General features: G+C 53.7%; 1 protein-coding gene across 3 annotated transcripts in view; it reads left to right on the top strand.

Moving 5' to 3' along the window:
* Positions 1-22,612, top strand: part of PALLD (palladin, cytoskeletal associated protein) — a 283,857-nt gene that overhangs the window by 140,844 nt on the left and 120,401 nt on the right. For all 3 annotated transcript variants that reach the window (XM_064482513.1, XM_064482514.1, XM_064482515.1), the window contains exons 9-10: positions 753-872; positions 2,605-2,941. In XM_064482513.1, coding sequence (XP_064338583.1) covers positions 753-872; positions 2,605-2,941 — 457 coding nt within the window. The remainder of the gene's footprint in view (positions 1-752; positions 873-2,604; positions 2,942-22,612) is intronic.

Raw genomic sequence — 22,612 nt, 5'->3', positions numbered from 1 at the left:
TTGCCATCGCCACGCCTCACCATAACCCCGTGATGGCTGACTTACGAGTCCTGGTTCATACAAACCCTATAAGGTTCTGTAATGGGCTCCACGTTACAGGCGGGAGCGTTGACCTTCAGGGAGGCTGACCAGAGTCTCAAAGGCACCGTGTGGCGGGATCCTCCTCCAAGCCCTGGAAGCTGATCCCGGAGTCCGGCCTTCCTGTACTGCTGAGCACTGCCGCCCTGTGTGACAGTGGCTTCCAGATCATTGTCTGCAGCCAAATATTTACATGTCATGCTCCTTTCTCCCACTGTCGGCTTTTCAGAGACGCTTGATTTTCCCTGCAAGTTGCTTTTCAGCGTCATTTTCATTGAAAGACCTTCCATTACCGACAGCTAAAGTGGGCGGGAGCGGGACGGGCTGGCATCTCCCGCGCGCTGCGTGCAGAGGTGCACCCTCTGCAGACATCCCGTAGCGTCTTCACAGACACCCCCACGAGGTGCATGTCGTCCCCACCTTGCAGACGAGGACACTGAGGGCGGTCGAGGCTGAGCGTGTCCGCCCTCACAGGGAACGAGTCTGACTGCAAAGCGTTTACCGCTAAGCATTTGCCGCTAGGCTGAACTGCTGAGTTAGGTGTGAAGAGATTCTACTGTGAAGATGTCCCAAAGTGGCCCTGTGATCGTTGTTACCTGTTTGCTTGTTCAGAGAGGCAGAGGGCCCGCTTCTTCTGAGTGACTCTGACGAGTTGTCCCCCGCTTCCCTTCCAGAGGAGATCTGCACCCTGGTCATCGCAGAGACCTTCCCCGAAGACGCGGGCATCTTCACGTGCTCGGCCAGCAATGACTACGGGTCAGTCACCAGCACTGCCCAGCTGGTGGTCACCTCAGGTGCGTGGTGGGGGAGGGCTGACTCGGGGGGACAACACCTCCAGGAATGCTCACGGGTCCGGGACTCGCCCTAACCATCAGGGTCTCTTCACAAGGCTGGATGGGGGGGGTGAAGATGAGGACACAAAGGTGACGATGACGCAGCAGCAGGGCACGTGGGGCCGGGTTTCAGGCGTGCGTCCTGGGCTCGGGAGCAGTGGAGCTGGCGCCCCCGGTCCTCACTCTGCCCCAGAATCGCGCTCCTGTCAGTGGCGGGGCAGCAGCCGTCCTCAGCAGGGCCGACCGGAGGTCTGGAGACCCTGGGACACTCAGGCATTGTTTAACCCTTGGGAGAAGCTGTGTGATTCAGGGAAGCTGTGATGGTCTTAGAAATCAGACTTGGTTGAGGGTGGACCCCTGAAAAACTAAATGTGTTACATGGTGAAAGCCGACGTTCAAAACTGGACGTGTTTAGACAGAGAAGCTTACCGCTCAGAAAGCGATGTGAAGCAGCTCTTCCCCCCGGTTTCTGCTACCTTCAGCGACTCTTCTCTGCTGTTAACTTGATTCACTTTGTCTTCATGGCTGTGTCTCTGTTGTTTATCTTACAATGGTTTTTAAAACACCTCTTTGGCCAAGCCTGGCCTGTAGCCTGTGGTTGGGGCGGGGGGTCGGCGGCTCCTCCGTGAACGTGAATGAGGCGGGCGTGGAGGAGCCCGAGTTGCGCCCGGATTTCTCTAGGAGGGCGAGATCAGACCTTGCAGCCAGGGGGCAGCAGAGAGACAAGCGAGGCCCGTTTCGGGCTGTTGCAGGGAACTGTAAATCCTTTTCCATCTTCATTAAGAAAAGAACTGTGAAGTTCACCTTAACGGGGAACCACCGGATACGAACGAGGACTTGAGCATTGAGAGGAGGCTGGGGGTCGTGACTGGACCCCTGGAAGAGGGAGGGGCCCAGTGCTTTGGTTCTGAGCTGCAGACGGTCCCACCAAATGGCACAGCAAGAGAGCGATGCCTCAGTCCTGCGTCCACAGCTCTGGGCCTGGAGTCTGGGTGACGACGGCTGGCACGTGGTGCTTCCCATCTTCACCTGGCATGAATCTGCTCTAGCGTCATCAAGAGCTGTTTTTGAGCTCAGTTTACCTGGATGAGCACGCTCAGTGCATCCCAGGACTCTGCTGGGCACTGGACAGGGTGAGCAGTCCAGGGAGGACACACTCTCTCGTCTCAGACTGCTTCAGTCTGTTGAGGGTGACGCACAGACGTGCCTTCTGTGCTGAGTGACGCTGTGGCCATTATCTGAAGGGGGGGATCATCCGTATGATCCTGAGACGTTTCCCTCAGAGTGTCACTTAGCTTCACGATGAGGGAGGGAGGGAGGGGGTGCCCACTGCCCGGCACGTAGACCCTCCTCAGCCTGCGTGCGCCTCCGTGAAGCAGGCAGGGAGCTCAGTTGGATGCGGGGCTGAAATGGGCGTGGGTGAAGCAGCCTTAGTTAATGCTGTTGGTGTTCTCTTTGTCTTTTTCAACTAAGTTCTATCTTCAGCTCCTGTTTGACCTTGTTAATGAATTGGCAGCTGGTCTCCCTCCTGGGGCCACGGGAGGAATGAATCAGTGGTGGTGACAAGTCTGGGAGAGCCAGGCCCTCGGCCAGCTTTGGGCAGGGCCCAGGGTTCCCAGGTTGACCCGGACGGAGGGACAGGAGCTGCTGGGCTGGCAGCATCTCAGTCTCTCCCTTCTCTCCCCTTCCTCAGCCAACATGGAAAACTGCGGCTACGACTCTGCGGGAGAGGCCGGCAGTGACCACTTCCAGCACCTCCCACCCCCGCCTCCCGTCTGGGAGACGGGTCCCTTCGAGTTGGCCTCAAAGAAACCAGCTGAGCTCCAGCAGGTGAACAGCCCTGAGATAGGACTCAGCACAGCAGCCCTTCAGCCCAGCTCCCCCGACAGGGAAGCCCGCGGCGTCCACCCTGGCCACGGAGTGAACGGCCTGATCAACGGCAAGGCTGATGGCAGCGTGTCTCCACCAGCCCCAGCCGGGCTGCCGTCACCCGCGAAGGAGCCCCCGCCCGTGCTCGCCAGACCCAAACTGTGAGTACTTGTGCGTGGCTTTACAGTTCTCTCCGCTCCGGCACTAGACTGCCTCTCTGGTCAGGAAGGACGGTTGCCTGGACTCAACTATGTGGCAAGTTGTCACGGGCTGGTGTGACCTTGCCACCAGGTGGGGTCCTTCAAAATCATAACAGAGACCCCAAGATAAGAAGGTAAATGAGAAGTTTGGCAGTTTGGTTAAATCTGCTTTCTGTAAACACTATGGTTGGTTTCAGCTGTGACAATGTCTGTGCCCGGCGTGGCCCCCAGCGGACGTCGAGGCTGCAGCCACCCCCAGAGGCTGGGAAAGGGACCCACTTCCACCTCCCTGCTAAGCATTTCCAAATGATTTAAATGTGAGAATCAGTGAGGAAATCTGATGTAGACAAGCACGGGAGCCTGACAGCTGAGGGGGGAGACCTGCTGTGCAGACGCTGGGGTGGCGGGGAACCCGGCTGGGGCGGCTGGTCTGGTCACAGAGAAGAGCGTCCCTCACAGCCCAGCCCGCCTGGCTCTGGGGCTCTTCCGCGGGCGCCGCCTTCGCACTTGGCTTCCGTTGTCTCGTTAGGATGATGACTGTGTGTGTGCTGTTTCCCGTGGCCCCAGGCGGGGAGAGTGGTTGTGAATGGAGCGTGACAGTGCCAGGGAGGCCGAGATCAGGGAACTCACAAGGTTCCATGGTTGCAGAGCAGACCTTGAATTCCTGCCCCGATGGGGTCAGTCACATAAAAGGCGGATGTTCTCTGCGAGGTCACGTTTCCTAGAGAATGAACCCGCCGGGACCTGGGGTGCCCCTTGCATCCCCCGTGGTGTCTGCAGGTTTTGATCTGGGGCAGGAAGGGTGGCTCTCGGACAGGAGTTTGCTCTGCGTCCCTGGTTGGAGCAGCCTGCTTTCCTCAGCCTGCCCTCAGCTCATCTGCTGGATCGTAGACATTAGGATAGAGTCTTACACCCAGACATTGCCGTATTGTTTACTAGGCAATTTCATAAACAATATTAGACAAATCAAATAACGGATGAGCCAGACAAATGCCTTAAGGCAGATGGGCAGACAGTTTTATAAGAAATAAACTTCTGGGCAATCCTGGGCCACAGTTTCAAAAATCTCTCTTTCACTGCCCGGCGCTTCACCCTGTATCAGCCCAGGGAGGCTCCTCTTCCAGGCCGGCAGGTTACAGCAGCGAATGTTTCATACCCGAACCCCAGCCCCACCTCGAGGTGCCAGGCAGGTGAAATAAGGTCACAAAAGGCAGCCTTAAACGAGGTTTATACGCTTGTGGCTCCAACCCCTAGAATTCATTGCTCTGCTGACTGCTTTTGTCTGTGCTTCTTGAATGTGCATTTGCAGTGCTTTTGATGGAATGAGGGACCTGCCCTCCTGGGGCAGAGCGGGGGTGTCCCCTGGCCGCGCTCTGAGTGAGGCGTACCTGGCCCCTGAGTGGAGTCTGAGTCACGGGAGAGCAAACAGGAGGCGCTGTTCACAGGCACTGACAACCCCTCCTGGGAGCTCCCCAGCCCTGAGCTCTGCTTCAGGCGACGACATCCGTGTTGGGGGTGGGGGACGTCTGCAAAAGGCAGACGAAGCACTTCTGTGGTTGCTGAGAGGGAGCGTGGCTCAAGCACAGGGTCGAAGAGTGACGTCGTGTTTGCTTACTAGTCAGACTTCCAGTGCAAAGTCCAGGCCAGGGCAAGTGGACTTCAGTGCTTACGTTCCCTTCTCGAGGAAACGCAGGGAAACCTGGTAGCTTCGACGTGACCCTTGCTGGTCCCGGGTTTTGCTACGGCCTTCTTGTTTCAAGTCTTCCTGTGTTTAAATGTATCCTTAGAGCGTCACTTAATGATTTTCTTATTGTGTAATTCCCTGCCAGTTACTCCGTAGGAAATAATATGAGATGTGCATTTCAAAATATATGTGCATTTAAAATTTTCTTCAGTGTTAATACTTATTTGGGTTTTGTTTTAATTACAAAGCACATGCGTGCTTGATGTGACAATTCAAACAGTACAGAAGTGATGAAAGAAAAGAATCCTCTCATTCCCCGTCTCCAAGCCGCCCTCTTGCGGTAACCAGAGTCGTGGTTTGGAGTGAGGTCCTCCACCCCTCCTGTTACCACCGTCTCTTCTGAAAAGATTTGCTCATTGTTTTAAAAGTTGGCTCCATTGGTAGGAATGCTGTTGAGTGACATCTGCAAATGATGTGGAAGGGCACTGAAGTTGCTGATGACGTCCTTACGCACATCTGTTTATTTTCACACATTGGGAAAAATGAAGTTTTGTGTCTTACATTGGGCAGTGGAAAAACTGGGATTCACCCGAATCTTTTCTCATCAACCCAGGGTTTGACTCCTTTTCATAAAAGGAGAGGCTTCTGTTTGGGTGACTTTATGGCACTGCGTTCATCTAAATCATTTGCAAACAAATGGGGAATAATTAGGAGGGGCAAATAAATAGGAATGTAAGTATTTACTCTTGCAATAAGTTAACCTGAAAATGGTGTTTGATTTGTCAGAATCCTGAAAAAGTATCATTGTCCAAAGGCAAGCCTCTTCGCATTTTTTTCTCTTGAATCGTTCAGTCCTGATTGAGAAGGAAACAAATCAAAGACTAAAATGAAAAGACAGAAACGTCCTGAATTCTGTCCTCCAGCAAGGTCCAGCCGAGCCCCTGTGTTCTCCGGCAGAAACCCTCCCAGCAGTCTTGCCGCCGTCCCCCCCACCAGCCTCCAGCTGCGTCTGTGCACCTGCCCTGGGGCGGGTCAGGGTTGGGGATGCGTCCACTCCCGTTTCTGCGACCCTCGGTGCCTTTGGCTCCGCCGCTGCCCCTCAGGTGTGAGTTAATGCTTGAACATGAGCCGTTCAGTGAGTTCCAGGTGCTGTGGGCCCGAGATGCACGTAGATCCCACACGAGAGGACGCACGAGTGGGGTCGTGTGTGGGCTGTGGTGGCTGACACTGTCTTCCACTGCCGGGAGAAGCAGCAACACGCTGCCCACGTCATAGCTGTTATCAGAGAGAGAGAGAGGGAGGGGACGTAAACCTGACTTGTGAGCCATTTGTGGAGCATCCCTTGTTCAGAGGGCACCGAGTCAACCTGCGGCCACCCACTCTCTGCAAATGATGCCCAAGGATTCAAAACAAATGTACGACTCAGCTGGTTCCCAGGAAATAAAATCCCAGGGATCCTCATTCTTGCCAAAATGCAGTCCCTGGAAGGCACAGTGTGCATGGGGTCTCCAGGACTGAACCCTGGACGGACACCTTAGGAGCCAGACAGAGAAGATGGTTTGCGGAGTCCTGTTCTCCCACGGAGCTCCTCTCTGAAATTAGGCCAAACAGGGTGCAAATAGCAATGTGCTGTTTTCAAGCCCCATTTATTTCTTCTTCCTTTGCCTTGTGGAAGAAGCAAAATGAGGCGTCAAAGAGGGGACCCCGAGGGGGAGGCGGTGGGCAGGTCCCTGAACTGGACATAGGACGGTTTAGCGGAGAGAAGCCGGTGCCGGGGACGTGCCCTTGCCCTGGACCAGGAGAGGGAGGGCAGGATGCTCACATGCTCACCTCCTCGATCAGGGGCAGGCAAGGCTTGTCTTTAGCTGTCTATGCCCCTGGTCTCAGCACCTTCAGTTCCTCCAGCCCCCAAATAGAAGACGGAGGTGTCATGATTTCGTGTCTGAAAAGGGTGAAGTGACTTCAGGCTGAATCAGGCTGCTCAGAATAGCTGCGTCTCACTACCTTGGCCTCTCCTTTCCCCACTCCTTCCCTCGGTACCCGAGTGTCCCTGCAGTGCTGTCTCTGAGAGGGGCACGTCCCGTAACCTCGCTCCCACTAAGGTGACTCCTCAGTCCAATTCGGGACTGACAGCTACTTAAAAAATAAGCAGTGACGAGCCCCGTATGAGGCCAGAGAAGTGTGCCGAGAAGAGGGAGGTGAGGCACGCTGTGCTGCAGAGATGAGAGGCCAGAAGGTGGCAGCGGACCACCCTCCTCATCAGAGGAGCCAGGCTGGCTGCACCCGGGGGTTCCATGTGGCTCCCCCCCCATCCTAGGCATGAAGTGGGCACAGGGTGTCCCCTCGCGTGGAACGTCCACTCCCTGGAAAGTTCTGCCGGCTGCTGCCGGCTAAGTCCATCTTGTCTTCCCAGTCACAGCCTAATGTTGCCGCCCTGCCTGAGCCCACAGCCTAGAGAAGCTCCCCGGCCCCTCCCAGTGACGCCCCCACGCTCTCTGATGTCGGCCCGGCCTGGAATCGTTGCTGACAGGGTCTCATTCACATGCTTGTTGGTTTGTGGTGCTTTTCCACACGAGGGTGACGACAGACCTTGACTGTCTTCAGTGCTGTCCCCCAGCTCCAGGACCAGGGCCTGACAGCAGCCGTGCTCAGAAATAGTTCTGCATGGATGAAGCAAGAGCAGGTGGACAGAGAGCCCCCCGAGCTCAGAGCAGCCCCTCTGCTGTGCTGACCCCTGGCCCGGGTGTACCATGGCTCTGCTCCCCGCGACCCCGTCCCAGACGCCCCCACTTCACAGCGCCTTCCCAGACGTCATTCGTCTTTTAGCTGAATGACTATGAAGGCTTAAGGAAGAATCTCGCTGGATGGAGGCACGCTGGCAGAGCACCTCCAGGTTCCTTAATTTGCGAGCCTGTCAATTCCTCCCTCATTTCTTCTGTGTTCTCATTTTATTAACATCTTACTTGAAAACAGGAAAAATGAGACGTTTGGAAGAACAGGGGACATTTTCACTGCCAAGGACACCCTCACGCCGTCCGCTGGCCGGAGTGCAGTCAGACAGCAGTTTCAGGGTGTGCGTGCTTGCCACGGGAACACCCCGTCAGAGGTGGCTTCCAAGGGAGGGGGGCTGGGGGCCTCTGCATCCGCCTTCCCCGTCCCCTTTGTGTTGGGCGCGACTCAAGCCCCAGTGGGCGCTCGGTCGGCGTAACTGGAAAGGTGGACGTTGTCCACGCTCTAACCTCTGGGGCTTAGGGCTCAGGGTCTCACTGTGCTCCTGTTCGGTGTTAGGACACAAGCAGTCTCCGAGGTTGTAGTCTAGTGTGAGCCCTACCGGCGAGATCAAAACACACACGCATGCACACACGTACGCACACACACACGCGGCAAAGAGAAGGTAAGCGGAGCAGTCTGGGGCAGAATAGGCAACAAAGCTCAAAGGGACCCTCCTGGCGAGACCGCTCGCGGTCAGAGCCGCGCGTCCCGTGTCTTTATGTGGGGGTGTGGAGCCACCGAGCCAGCAGTGAGACTCCACACAGTCCAGACGCCTTCTTGCCCAGGGGAGTGTCTGGAAGATGAGCACTTCTGCTTTTGATTCTGAACTCATGGCAGGCGGCAGCTCCATTTCTGGTCGAATGATTTTCGTCGTCCTATGAGCCCTGTCAAGTAGCAATTCAGTCGCAGGGAAGGCACAGCGTACGGAACGAGAAGGGCTTTCAACATAGTATTAGGACAGGAAATGGGTTCTGTTATCGCAAAATCCCAGGCGGGCGCCCAGCAGTGCGTACAGGACTGCGGTCCTAACTCTGAGCACGGACGTGGCCTCTTGGTAAATACACGTGGTGATGACTTCGCGGGGTCGGTGTTGATGTTCAATCTCTTTGAGGCGACCCCTCCCTGTAGTGGAAAGTCCAACCACGGAACTTCCTGAAGTTTCAGACTTTCAACACTTTGATGTACCCTTCCGCGCAGTTTTTTCACATAAACGTTGGCGCTGACGCAGACTAGAAGCCTTGGATGTGAGGAGGTTGGGGCTCTGCTGTGCTGGTCTCTCGGTGAGTGTCATTTCTCGTTGCGTTTCCAGAAGAGGGTTGAGTCCTTGTTTTAGTGGCCGGTAGTCCGATTTGGTGTCTAAAATGCAGTGGAGACACTTGCAGATGCCCGCTGTCCATCTGAAGTCGTACTTGACCGTCCATAAGAAACACCGCCCGCACGTCTCGGCTACGAGCTGCCTCCCGTGAAAGGGCACACGGTCACGCCGTGTTTCCTCGCGCGTCCGCCGGTATCTCCCCCGAGTTTGTGTGAGGGGCCCTTTGGTGACTATGAAGTGAGCAGGAGGAGGCCGTCCCTGCTGGGGAGAGACCTCAGCTCAGAAGAGGTGGGGCCGTGTGTGAACTGTTCGCGCAGAGGTGATGCTGTGAATCTGCTGTCAAAGTGGTAACAACAGGTGTGAAGCCAAAAAATACCAGAAACAAAATGATACACACATGGCTTAATGCTAATTTCATGAAAATAATCAGTAAGAGATTTTAATCCACTAAGATGTGTATCCTGCAACTGAAGGAGGCACACCAGGGTGCCCCCGCGGCTCCCTGGGCGGTGGGATGCTGGGCGGACTGTGTTTTCTGGTTGACTTGCTTTTCCAGCTTGTCGACAGTGAGGTTTCTGACTTCGATGGTTACGAAGTGTGATGTTCAAAGGAGTAAGTCCTTTTGATCAGGCCTCTCCCTCCCTCCGTCCTCTGTTCAGCCTCAGCTTCGGGCTTCCTGGAAGGAGCTCCCAGCTCGGGGACCACAGTCGGTTCTGAGCACGGCCGGGGGTGGGACGCCCGAGCCCTGAAAGCTCTCGCCTCCCTTCTGGGAGCTCCTCTCATCTCCGAGAAGCCGGGGGCCTCGGGGTTCCATCTGGTTTTACAGCCCAGCCAGGAAAGCCCGCCCCAGAAAACACCCCGTTGTCCAAAGTGACTCTACTCCTCCGCACACACCGTCTTCTCCCCAAAGCCCCCGCTCCTCCTATGCACATCTCAGGGGCTGGGATGAAAGTCATAGGAGTAAGATGAGCTGTCATTTTAAAGCCAAAAATAAGCCAAATACTTCAGAGGCCAGCATTTGCTGTGTCGTCCATATGAGGACCTCCGGAAGTCGGATGAGACGTCCCCTTAGAAACGGTGGTGATGGGGGGAAAGTGGAGGAGGAAGGGAGTTCCGAGTCACATAGCAGAACCGTCAGTCAGTCCGTGGTGGGGGCGTCCACCGGCAGAGGAAGGGGAGGTCAAGGGGAGCGAGCAGGCTTCGGTGAGCGTGGTTTCAGGACTGTGTCAGTGTAGCCCAACTCTGAAAGGTGAGCGGACCACGGCGCCCCCAGCGTGCCAGCCCCACCGGCTCCAACGTGCTGGGGGGTCAGAGAGGGAAGCAGATGAAGCCTGATCAGGGCTTCAGGGGAAAAGGACTCAGGAAAATGGAAGTTACACCGAGAATGACAGCGACTCGGGGACATGAGGTGGGAAAACACGCAAAGGGAGCAGGAGTTGGGACCAGAGACACGACTCTGAACGTTCCAGGACTTTACAAAGAACAAACTTCCAAGCGACAGAGGGATTTCAGTTACGTCTGAGCCGGATGGTTTTAGTGGAGTTAAGGTCACAGGAGTGGAGGGAGTGGTCAGGGAGCCACAAAGTGGAGACGTCTCAGGGAACGTTTCCATGGACAGCGGCCAAGGGCGATGGCAGGAAATTAATGCAGAGGAGTGAAGCCATCAAGGGAAGGGAGGAAATGGCCACGGTCACTGGGGACGAGCAGGGAAGAGGGGGTGACAGCGGGTGGGACACCGAGACTTCAAGAGATCGGAGATGCCCGGTGATGACGGCGAATGGGTCCCAAAGTGGCTTTGGGAAGCCAGGACCACGCAGGGCCCTCCTTGTGCGCAGGAGAGCACGGTGAGTTTAGCAAGTCCACCAGGAAAGCAGGTTTCAGTCCAGACAGAAGCATTTCCCATCAAAATGTTTGAGGGATGTTGTGTAGAAATGAAGAACCCCACAGATAATCCCATAGACAAGGGACCGTGGTGGGACCGGGAGCAAGAGCTCTGAGGCGACAGCTTTGCATCTGACGAGGTAGGTGGGGCCGCACGGATGTCATAGCATCCTGAGGGTCACCTGCTGGTGTTTCACCAGGAGCCACCCAGGTCATTTGTAGTTGGAAGCAGATAGAGCCGTTTCCAGGGCAATTCGCACTTCTTTTCAGCCCCTCCTTATTTCATTCACACTTTCTCCCTGTGGTCCAGGCCGTCACTAGCCTCTCCCGTCCAGGGAGGACCTTGAGTTGGGTTTGTATTGAACAAGCCTGTTTCCCAGGCTTAGGTGTTCTAGAACACTCGTTCCCAGCTCACGAGCCTCCAGTCCGTGTGTACTGGGCTTCAGTTTGTGTCTGCAGTTTCCACTGCCAGAGCATTGCTTGCAGTCCGCTGCGGGCAGACATACATTAGGTTGCCAGCTTCCTACCACTGATTTACTTTTTCTGTGAATGTGTCAGTTTTTCATTCAAACGAATACAGTCACCTCGTGGTGAGAACATTAGTAGCAGGGAGGTTTGTTTGAGTTGGTTTCTCTCACGTGCGTGAAAGCGGACTGTTCGTTTTCTCAGCAAACCTAAGAAGGACCATTTCCTTACTTGCTGAAGTTATGACCACACAAGCCGTGGGGACAGCACCAGAATCAATGTCGGGTTTTGAAAACCTTTTCCATATGTGGCAAGGATTAGATATTGTTTCATCTGGTTTTCAGAATAATACGCATATTAAACTGATTGGATAAAATGTGTAGATTTTCATGAAACAAGTTGGCTGGTTGACCACAATGTGTAGACTGACACACACATTTGCTCCATTGTTCAAAGGGAAACTGTACATTAATTGCAATCAGAACCTTACTGTTTATAAAATAGATAAACAGCAATTTTGAACTGTGTAGCACAGGGAACTGTATTCAATGTCTTGTAGTCACCTATAATGAGAAAGAATATGAAGACGAATATGTGTGTGCATATGCATGACTGGGACACTGTGCTGTGCACCAGAGACTGACACATTGTAACTGACTGTACTTCAATTAAAAAAAAAAAGGACTTCCCTCTTCGCTGTGCAGGGGCTGCATCCTCTGACCTGTGGGTGTGGAGGTGCCCCCGAGGAGAGCACGGGCTCCCCCTTTTGTCAAGGACGTGAGGATGCTCGGGGAGATGCCTTGGTGAGTTTCTCGGTCTCCGTTCCCACGTTTGCTGGAGCTCCTGTCTCTGCCCCGGCTCAACTCAGAAACCTTGTCAGCGTGTTGCCTTGTGCCCTGTTTCACGGCGTCCTGTAGGTCTAGTGCTTTATTTCAGCCGAGCAGCATGTGTATCTGTGGTAGGTGGCGTTCGAGGGGCTCCAGCTGTGAGCCTCCTGATGGGAAGCTGGTGAAGCAGTGGGCTCGTGCACACAGTCTCCAGATGTGTGTGCTTCACCACGTGCGTCAGGAACCCAGAGCAGCAGCGCAGCTCCCTGGGGTTCCTTTTCCCCAGCGGAGTTTATAAATCGGTCACGTAGGGGTCATGATGTGCCTCGGCTGTAATTCCAGACTTTCTTCTCTCCTGGTAATTGCCATTAAATGTGAAGGTTGCGAAAGTTTTCTGGAAACACCACAAATATTTTCTTGTCCTTGTTTCTTTGTTGAAAACCAGCTGATATGCCATCTGGTTTCAGACATGTATCATTATGTGCAATAATGTTTGTAGCAAAAAAAAAAAAAAAAAAGAGCCATAAAATATGGTCTTAAGTTCAGTGCAGTGCAAAGTAAAAACGTCTTTTGTTCTCTGTAGTTTCTAAAATGGAGTCTGTAGCTTGGCTTCCCAACAGCTTTGGCCTCGGGGGTGAGTTCTTGCTCCAAGGATGGTGTTTTCTGTCGGAAGCTGCCCTCTCCCTCGAGCTGTGGCTTTCTGCGGAGTGTGTCCTCTGAATCAGATGTGAGATGGTCACGTCTCCTCTTACTCCGTCACAAGCAACCCTGTGCAGAGAGGAGGGGTGTCATGATGACGCTTTGCAGAGTCGCCTCGTGTTGGCTTTAAGCGTCCTCCCTTTAAAAGGCAGGATTGTATTGGGCTTTGTCGTGTTGTGAGCGTCTGACACCTAACAGCTGCCTTCCTGGAGAGAAACAGAATAAAGGATGTTTTACGTTCACCGAAGCCCGGCAGAGAGAGGTTTCAAAGAGTAGTTAGGTGGCTCCCGAACGTCCCGTTACTCGAAAAGCTGGCTTGTGCTGGGGACCATGGGCCCGGGTTCCCCTGGTGCCAGCCAGAGAGAAGTGTGCGGTGTTTGTTACTTTGCATGGTAACAAGGGACCAAAGCCCACTTTTACACAGCGGGGTCTTCCGTGCACTCTTGGTGCCGGTGGGATGCAGCCTGAGTAGACCAGGTCCCTCCTGCAGCTGGAATTAAGGTGGAAAGAGGAGGGTGTGTCTTTTCAACGCCATCTCTGCTCTGGGTCCTTTCAGTCCAGACGATGGAGGGCGCCACCAAGTGGGACTCAGAGCCCGGAGCCCCCTGGCCCGCCCCCTTCCTTCTGCACCTGACACGGCCCCCCTCCTCCCCAGAGACCTGCCCAGCCGAGGCCCCGGACCTACACGTCTGGATGTGGGTGGAATGAGTCCCTGCAAATTACACGTATGAGCTTGAGCGCACTGGGTGTCAGAACTGGGGACGGTGGGAGGTCAGGTGGCAGGACGTCGACAGACTGCTTGTTCTTTGGGGAGGCTAGACCCGTGTCCTGCCAGAGGCACTGCTGACAGACCAGCAGGAGACGCGTCCTCACTGCTGCTGAAGGATGGAGGTCCAGACTTACCTGTCCCGCTTCTGCTTTGAAACACTGGGGTCCTCAGAGCATCTTGTTCTAACAACCAGCTGTGATGTTGGAGGAAGCTGATTCTGAGTTGACCAAGGCCTGTCTGCATCTCCTCCTGTGTGAAGTAGACGCAGCCTCGGCTTGCTCCCGAGTCCCTGGCCTCGGAGAGCCCCTCCCGCACTAGGACGGGGACAGGGGTTTCTGAAGAGCTTGGGGCACGTGTCTGTCAGTTCTCCCGGAGCCCCTCTTCCCTTTTCCTCTCCTGTTACCGTGGAATTGATTGACTTAGCGTCAGTGTCAAGTAGTAAATAATTTGAGAATCAAACAGGAAATGATTTGGAGAAGGCTTCAGTCGCGATGGGCAGAGGAAATGTGTTCGGGCTCAGCCTGGAACAGCCTGACTGACGTTGAGGAGTCTGGTGGCTTTTCCTGGAAGAAGCCAGTCACTGCCACATCCTCGTCTGCGAGTTCAGGGTAGATTGGAAATGTTGTTTAAGGCCAAGGAACGTGACCAAAAGCTTCAGAAAAGCGTAGGGTGTTTAAAGTGGCTCCGAAAGGAGGCCTGAGCTCAAAGTGCAATTCTTCCCTTTTCTTGTCTTAAAGTGATTCCGGTCCTGGCCCAGCTGGGGTCATCAAAGCGTTAAAGGGATGCAGGACTGTTCATCAGAAACGTTAAAATACTGATGACAGGTTTGTCTTACATCATCTGACAGTTCATTCTCCACAACTCATGTTTTCTCCACCGAAACTGCTTCACACAAAAGGAGACCAAACTGGGACGTCACCGCGTAACCCGCAGCGCCGTTTTCCAGGTGTGGAGGTGTCCCTCACTCTTACAGGACGGCAGCGACACTGTGCCCGTTGGTCGTGGACGCTGGACACCCATGGTCAGAAGGGTGCTTAGCACCTCGTTAGACATGAATTCTTGATATTCTTAATTCAACACTTAAATACAGAATGTTCTCCTTCCTGATCTTAAAACTATAAATTTACCTCTTAGGAATGATTACTGTTTTCTCTTCCTTTTACGTTGACAGGGGCCGAAATTCAGCTAGCTTTTGTGAACTATTTGACTATTTCATTTTCTCTTTTTTTAGCAGCTTTATTGAGATAGGATTCGCATAGTATACACTTTACTCATTTAAAGTGCACAATCCTATGGTTTTTAGTGCAGGCACAGGCAGGCCCGGCCGTTCCCATGGTCCCCTTTCTTAGAACATTTGCATCACCATAGAAGAAACCCTGACTCACAGACAGAGAAAACAAATCTATGGTTACCAAAGGGAAAGGGAAATGGGGAGCGGTGGAAGAAATTAGGGAGTTTGGGATTAACAGAAACACACTACTGCACATGAAATAGGTAAGCAATGGGGACTTACTGTGTAACATATAAAGATGTGTCTGCATGCATGACTGAGTCACTGTGCTGCACACCTGGAACTAACACAATGTTGCAAATCAACTATGCTTCAATAAAGACAGAAAGAAACCAACACTGACCTTCAAGGTCATGCCCTTCCTTCGACCCCCGCCTCCCACCCCTAAGCAAGCACTAGTTTCTTTCTGTCTCTGCAGATTTGCCTTTTCTGGGGACTTGATGTAAATGCAATCAGACAATACGTGGCCTCTGTCTGGCTTCTCTCACCGAGCAGCATGTTTCCAGTGTTCATCCACGGTGTAGCCGGTGTCAGTATTCGTTCCTCTGTATGGCTGAATAGTAACATCTCATTGTGTGAACAATACACCGCGCTTTGCTTATCCGTTCAGCTGTTGACGGCCGTCTGTGTGTCTTCGTAGGAGAAATGCCTTTTCAAGTCCTTTGCCCCCCTTTTAATCAGCTGTTGCACTTAGGTGTTCGTCACATGTTCTGGGTGGTCAGCCCTGTCAGATCTGTGATCGCAAATATTTTTCTAATTTTGGGGCCTGTCTTTTCACTCTCTTGATAGTGTCCTTTGATGCAGAGAAGTTTTACCTTTTGAAGCAGCCCGGTTTACATATTTTTTTCCTTTTGTGGCTTGTGCTTTTGGTGTCATATCTAAGAAACCTTTGCCAAATCCAAAATGGTGAGGATTTACTTCAATGTTTCTTTCTCATTTTAGCTCTTAAATTTAGGTCTTTGATCCACTGTGGTTTGCTGTCTGTGTGTGGTGTGAGGTGAGGGGCTGAGAACGCCGTCTGCGGTCAGTAGGAGTGCCCTTGGGCCCTCTGCTGACACAGAGCTGCTGCGCAGCCTGCCGGCCCCGGTCACGCAGCCACGCCGGGCGCCCCCGCGCTGTTACCGTCGCAGCAGGCGGTGGGCAGAGGTGCTGCAGCCTGAGGGTGCACACAGTTGCCCGTCCTCTGTTGTCTCATCGGAACGTGCTTCCGGTGCAAACCTCTTTCAGCTCCGGGACCCACCTTGTCATGTCAGGTCCTGTCTGTCTTCCGTCACCACTGACCTTGATGACAGATAAGCTACTGCAGCGGTTTATAAAACTCAGCCTGAAGGAATGCAGTGTTCTTCAAAAGTGAACGTTCCAGAAAACTCACGCTATTCCTCTCAGCACCAAGGTTTAAAAGAGGAAAGAAGAGAGAGAGAAGGCGGCTGGACTGGTGAAGGGGTGGGTCACGTCGGAAATGTCCTGAAACGTCCACCCCTCGACGTCATCACTGAAGTTCTTCCCGGAGGTCAGGGTCATCTTCGTGGACCTCAGAGCTGGAGCCTGTTACCTGTCGAGGAGATGGTACAGTTTCACACGCAGGGCTGTATGCCCCCAGCCCGTGTCTTCCTCCCACACAGAGCGGGTTCCAGTATCCGTCCCCTTCTCTCTCAGACATCGGATCTCATCCACCCCACCCGAGGGGGCAGAGGGCAGGCGTGCTTACCACCAGCCCTCAGGGTCGCGGCCCGGAGACTAATTGACGAGGTGCTCACATCTCATGTAACTCAGGGATGGCTGGTGGCAAACGTATTTGGAGCCTGCTTTGAAAAAAAAATAAATCAACTTGCATGTGAGTCACAGTATTTTTGAGCACCAGATGGAGAAGACATACGCAGGGTGAGAAACCAGACAAAACACGCGGGCGACGTTCAGCCCGTCGGGAGGAAACTGTTGGCTCGATGGTAACGAGGACTTTGGGGAGATTCTCTGTCTGTGCGGCATGTTCACTGTCCTGGTGGGTCACGCAAGTGGCGGATGCCACCCTTTTTTCTAGACGGAATTCCTCCTGGCAGGGTGCTCTGTGGTAAGGTGGACGCCTGCCCTGACCTGTCCCTGTTCTCCTTGGTGACGTTCTGGGTCTCGGCACTAACGTGGGGGAGCCTAGGTCCTTGGGTTCCCCTTGATTCACAGGAGCCTGCTGTGGGGACTCTCTGTGTCCCGAGCCCATGGCTTCCCCGTGAGTGACACTGACCAGGACTGACTGAAAGAAGGACCCCCCCCCCAGCCCTGCTGCTTCAGAACACGGCCTGCTGGAAGTCCAGTGTCCCCCCTCAACCCCAAGGCCGGCGCGATGTTCTGGGGACACGGCAGCATCGTAAGTTCCAGGCACAGGAGGAGTCCGACCGCTCGCTCTCAGTTCTAAGCCACGTTTCCTTCCTCCTAGTCCTCGACCTGCAAGGCCCTTTCCTTTTGTGCTTTTCACTGATCTGTGGCCAGAGACTGCTGGGGAGAAGGAGAGCTTGCGGCCTTTTAGCGTCCGGATTTGGTATCAGTCACACATCGGGAGCCGTCTCCCATGACGACGATCTGACTCTGGGAAGACGACGCTTAGAGCCAGGACGTGACCGGGGGTGGGGGGGTTGCGTGTAGTCCGCAGCCACTGGTCACTTCAGTCTTGTTTCTTTAAGATACACCTCCCCCACGTGCCATTCCTGCTGCCCCCCGACGCGGCCCCATCCACGCTGTGGGCCCTGCGTCCAGCCCCCCGCCCCTCCTCCCTCACCCCGGCCGTTCACGCTGCCCCGGCTGACAGCAGGGCGCTCCCCCTTCTTTTCATCAGCTTGCCGTTCTGCTTTCACATGTGACGCTGAGACTGTTACACGTTGCAATTGGCAGGTGAATAAGTAAAATCTCTATTGAAAGAGTCATTTCAGTTATCAGGCTTTCCTGGAAAGTGAATAGAGGGCTTTCAAGCATGAAGTCCAGGCAGGGAAAATGTGCGTTTTGATGACAGGACCCCAGAAGCCGCCGGCCTGCCCTCCACCCATGTTAGCCGCATTGGCAGAAGCTAGCCCTTGCCCGGGACGCGGGGCAAGTGTCCCGCCCACCGTGGGAGCTTGTCTCGGGTCTGCATTCGTGCCAGGGGAACCACAGCCCCTCCCTTGTCCCTTTGCAGCACTGACCTCGGGGAAGCTTCCATCACCAGCAGGCGGCATCATCCTGCCTTGCTTCCTCCTAAGTGCCGCGTCAGAAGGGTGTGAGAAAACGGTCCAGGCTGCTCCCGAGACGTGGCTGCACTCCTGCGCCGGGAGCATCTGTGAGTGGTGCCGCCGGGAATAGGTGTCCATGGTCATCAGAGGGTCTCAGCCCCTGGGAGACACCCCAGGAGAGGTCTTAAAAGATGAATTATTGAAGAAAAACAGTCGGCAGTCTCTCCGGCACCCCTGGTCGGGCACCCCTGGTGGGGCATCCCTGCCCATCTGTTTCCTTTCTCCTAAAGCACCTTTGAAACCTGCTTCAGCCCTTCAGTCTCATTTGAAATTTTGAGATTGTTTCAGGAACACTTTGTAATTCTGAACTGTGGATACAGTAATGAAAAACTGCATTCAAAGTCTAATTCTAACCGTGGGGGTCTGTCCTTGTCAACTCTGACTTCTGTCTCCAAGAAGGGTCGTCATGCTGTGCGTTTGTTCCTGAGCTGGAACTGGCAGATACTGAGGCTCTCTGTCACCCCAGCAGGTGCGTTTGGGATAACTGAGCATGAGGGGACCGGAAAGGATTGTAAACGAGCTGGTGTCGGAGTTGTCGGGGTGGAAAGTTCTTCTGAAAGACAGAAAATGTTCATTTAAAAGAGTTCAAGAGTTGAAACCAAAAGAGCTGGTCAGGCTGTGCGGAGAGAGCTCTGCCAGCCGCCCTCTCCCCGCCAGCCTCCCCTCCCTCTGAACGGCCTTCCTGCCGCCAGCTGCTGAGGCCGATCCGAGGCTCCCCTTCCGACAGCCGTGACCTTGAGGGCAGGCAGTGGTAGCAACTGCAGATGAGTTTAAGGAAACGGGCGGAGTGTCACTGACATTTTTAAGGCATTCCGTGACATCTGTTCTCCATTTTGCTTTGCTGTTTAATTAGCTTCAGTCTCGCAGGATTGCAGAAAGCTTATTTACTCAAAATAGTATCTTGAAGGAAATGACCTTTATTTAATGGAGAGGAATGTTAAGTGTAACATGGGCTCCGCTAACCTCATCCCGAGTTTTAAATGTTTCCCGTTGGCTTCAGGGTCTGTGCGGCTCATGTCCACACAGATCAGACTCTGGGCGGCAGAGAAGAGGTCCCTGCCACTCAGTGCCACTGTCCTGTTTCTGAGATACCAAAAATCGAAGAAAGTTTGAAGAGAGGAGAGACACTTCAGAAAATGGTTCTTGTTTGTCTTCATGTCTGTTTTAAAGGTTGCCAGCTTCTGAGCTAGTGAGGACGTCAGGTTCTGGAGAAGACTCCTTCCCTGCGCCTGTGGTGGGCGTGTGGCCTTTGATAAGAAAAGTTGTCTCGTGTGGCATTTTTCTTTCTCTTTCTGACTTAACTTCACTTAGAATGACAATCTCCAGGTCCATCCATGTAGCTGCAAATGGCATTATTTTATTCTTTTTCATGGGTGAGTAATATTCCGTTATATATGTAATATTCTATTATATATAATATTGCATTATATATATAATATTTTGATCTGTATGTATATGTGTGTATATATGTATATATATGCACCAATACCACATCTTATTATCCAGTCATCTGTTGATGGACATTAGTTTGTTTCCATGTCCTGGCTGTTGTAAATACTGCTGCTGTGAACATTGGGGTGCAGGTGTCTTTTTGAATTGGAGTTTTCTCCATGTATCTTCCCAGGAGTGGGATTGCTGGGTCATAAGGTAAGTCAAGTTTTAGTTTTTTAAGGACCCTCCACAATGTCCTCCATAGTGGCTGCACCAATGCACCCTGTGAAAACCTGGAACATGGGTGCCTCTTCTGTTGAGGCTCAGTGGTCCCAAAAAGCTCAGATTGGACAAACCTTGGGGGGCAAACGGGAACTCTGTGCAGCAGAAGATGAGTAGGGATAAGAGACTTAGTCAACAGCTGACTGTTTTCCTGTTTGCCAGAGCACGTGGAAGCCAGGGCCCGAGACGGGGACGCCGTGGGGAGTGGCTGTGTGTCAGCAAGTGCTGGCCTGGCCCCCTAGAAAAGCCTCCAGGCCCCTCTCCCTCAGTGGGTCTGAGCAGCGGGTGGAACCCCGGGGCTCTCACGGCTGTTCCAGGGGAGCTGGAGAGCCGCGTGGTTGTGCTGGACCTGACTCTGCTGTCCGCGGAGTCCACGGGTTCATTACACATGGGTCATATGTGCCTGCCCTGTCAGCTTGGCCATCTCGCTTGTCCCCCTCCCCCTCGACGCCCCTACCTGGTGTCTCTCTTCATCTGAGCCTGGCTGCATCCACTTTCCCAGCTCCTGCTCTGGCTTACCCCTCAGAGGTGCCCTTAGCTCCCTGACCTCTGGCTCAGTACTGAGGCCATATCTGTCCTGGAGAAGGAAGAAGTCACCCGGGGGAGAATGTGTGTTGAAAGCATCGTGACAGCATCAAGATGTTCCATGTTGTAAATAGTTCATTCGTCCGGAGGACCACGTGCACGGTGGGTCGGGGACCAGCTCCGGGAACACACCTGGCCAGGCGTTCCTCCTCCGGTGCTGCTCAGATGCTCCAGACACTGATGCCCTGGGACAGTGTCTCCCAGCGACAGTCCAGGAAGACCAGGGAGAGGAGGTTTTGAACAGTCTTTAGTGATCGAAGGACCTGGTGGGCGCACAGGCGAACTGAAATGACTGACTTATTTGCGTTTAGCTGCAATCCTGCTGGCTCACCACGGCAACGTTCCACACGCTGATCGTCAGCTCAGGTTGGTAGTTACATCGTCCCTGTTTAGGACCAAATGAGCAATTTCAGTCATTGGTGTAATGTTGCTGGGTTTCCTTTGAACTGGAAAGCACGTGGAACAGCCTCACTCCTTCCTTCCTGTCCTCAGTCATCAGGTGCGCCCTCTGGGCTCCCCACCGTCGCTCCTGCGGTCTCTCCTCCCCTCTCTAGCTGCCTGACCAGCTCCCCCGTAAACCCCTCCAGGAGCACAGACTGGCTTGGGTCGCCCTCTGTCCCCCTCCCCTCGGCACCGTGGACTTCCTCCCTGAGGACCCTCACGTGCTTATCCCGACAGGATGACAGGGTCTCCGACGCCAGGCTGTGTCTGTCTTGCTCGCTTTGCTCCGGCCTGCCCCAGTGCCTGGCACACAATAAACACGAAATAAATGTCTATGGGTGTAATGGATGAATCATAGTCACTGCCACACCGAGTGCGTTTTCCACTTGGTGCCAGTCGCATCACTAGGCTGTCATATTCTGGAGGAAGAGCTCGTCTGCGGAGCCTCAGCCATTGCACGGTGTCTCAGACAGAAGTCTAACTTAGTTCAATTATATGTGAGATTTTTTTAAATGAGGACTTTATAGATTTGGGTAAAGACGTTAATAATGCTGTTTCCTGTCCTGACATGGTGAGAAGTCTCTCCTTTGCCCAGAATTCCACTCAGTTTGTCATGAAAGAGTCTGTTGTTTCATTCAACTCCTAGCAAGTGAGCAGTGCGTAGTCTTAGGTCTGCAAGGAGCTTCAGGTTAAACTGGGAGCTTTGGTTGCAGGAGCTGCCCCCACCCTGCCCCGCCTCTGCTGTACAGAAAGCTGGACCCAGGTTGCTGACGGGACCTTTGACTTGCAGCTCTGGTTTGTTTTCCGCTTGTTTTGTTTGCTCAGGCCCAGCTGGGGGCCCAAAAATCAAAGCTCGCGTCAGCTCGACCGCTGTAGCTCTGTTTTGCAGTCCTTTCGAAACCCCCTGCAGGAGACCTCCGCGTGTCTATGGACATTGCCTGGAGTCTCCAAAACACGCACGGCATAAACAGAGGGAATTCGGGAATTTCCAGGTGCGGCAGATGGGCTGTTGCTTCCTTTGAGAAAGATGGGGGGCGATACTAGTCTGGAAGCTCTGCGGTGGTCTCTGCCTGGCAAAGTGGTGGAGGGGGCAGCCAGATGTCACAAGCCAGCAAGGCCCCCACCACCCTGTGAAAGCCCTGGGCCCAGAGGACCACCCTGGAGGCAGTGGCCTCGGTCGGGTATTTGCCTACAACCAGCGGTCCCCTCCCAGCACGACCTGGGAAGACCACGCTGGGGGTGACAGTGGCTCTGATTAAAGTTGGAGAGCCCTGCACACCCAGGAAAAGAGGGTGCTGTGGGCTGGCGCCTAGAGACCCTGTCCTCTCTGCGTCCCTTTACTGCACTGGGTGCGCCTGTTCAGGGACCCGGGCCAGGGAGACCAGGGTGCCCCCATCATGGCACCCTCCTTCCTCTGCACCGCGTCCTGTCCACCCGTGGTCACCACCGTCTCGGGGTAACAGATATGCTCCCCAAATTCCTCACGGGTGTGGAACAGAACAAAACAGAGCCGAGACGGCCTGTGGGAGGCAGGACTCCGGCCTCATGGCCCCCCCAGGATGGAGATCATCTCACAGCCCTGTTTTGTTTTGGATTATGTTTCTATACAGTTGCATTCCTGTGTGTATGTTTTGATACTGTTTCCTTTTAAGAGCGTATTTTCTAATGTGTATTGAAAACAGAGTTCTCTCCTGCTAACTATTTGCATTTCTTCCTCATTCCAATATTGTCATAGTCAACTTTTTAAATTGAATACGCTCTCCTTTCAAAATCCCAAGTGATCGCTTCGGTTGTTGGCGGGAGCGTTATTGCGGTAAAAACTCCCCAGGCTGATTTGCATGTGATGCAAACAGTCCAAGGACCAGGGTACCTTCGGGGAGAGGCCAAGTCCTGTGTGCAAAAGAGGGGTTTGAGTGAAGGTTTCCCCCAATTAAAT

This window comes from Camelus dromedarius, chromosome 36 (assembly GCF_036321535.1).
Source record: "Camelus dromedarius isolate mCamDro1 chromosome 36, mCamDro1.pat, whole genome shotgun sequence".
NCBI classification, from domain to species: domain Eukaryota; kingdom Metazoa; phylum Chordata; class Mammalia; order Artiodactyla; family Camelidae; genus Camelus; species Camelus dromedarius.
Note: the sequence above shows the minus strand (reverse complement) of the source record. Positions and strands in the feature narration are given on the sequence as shown.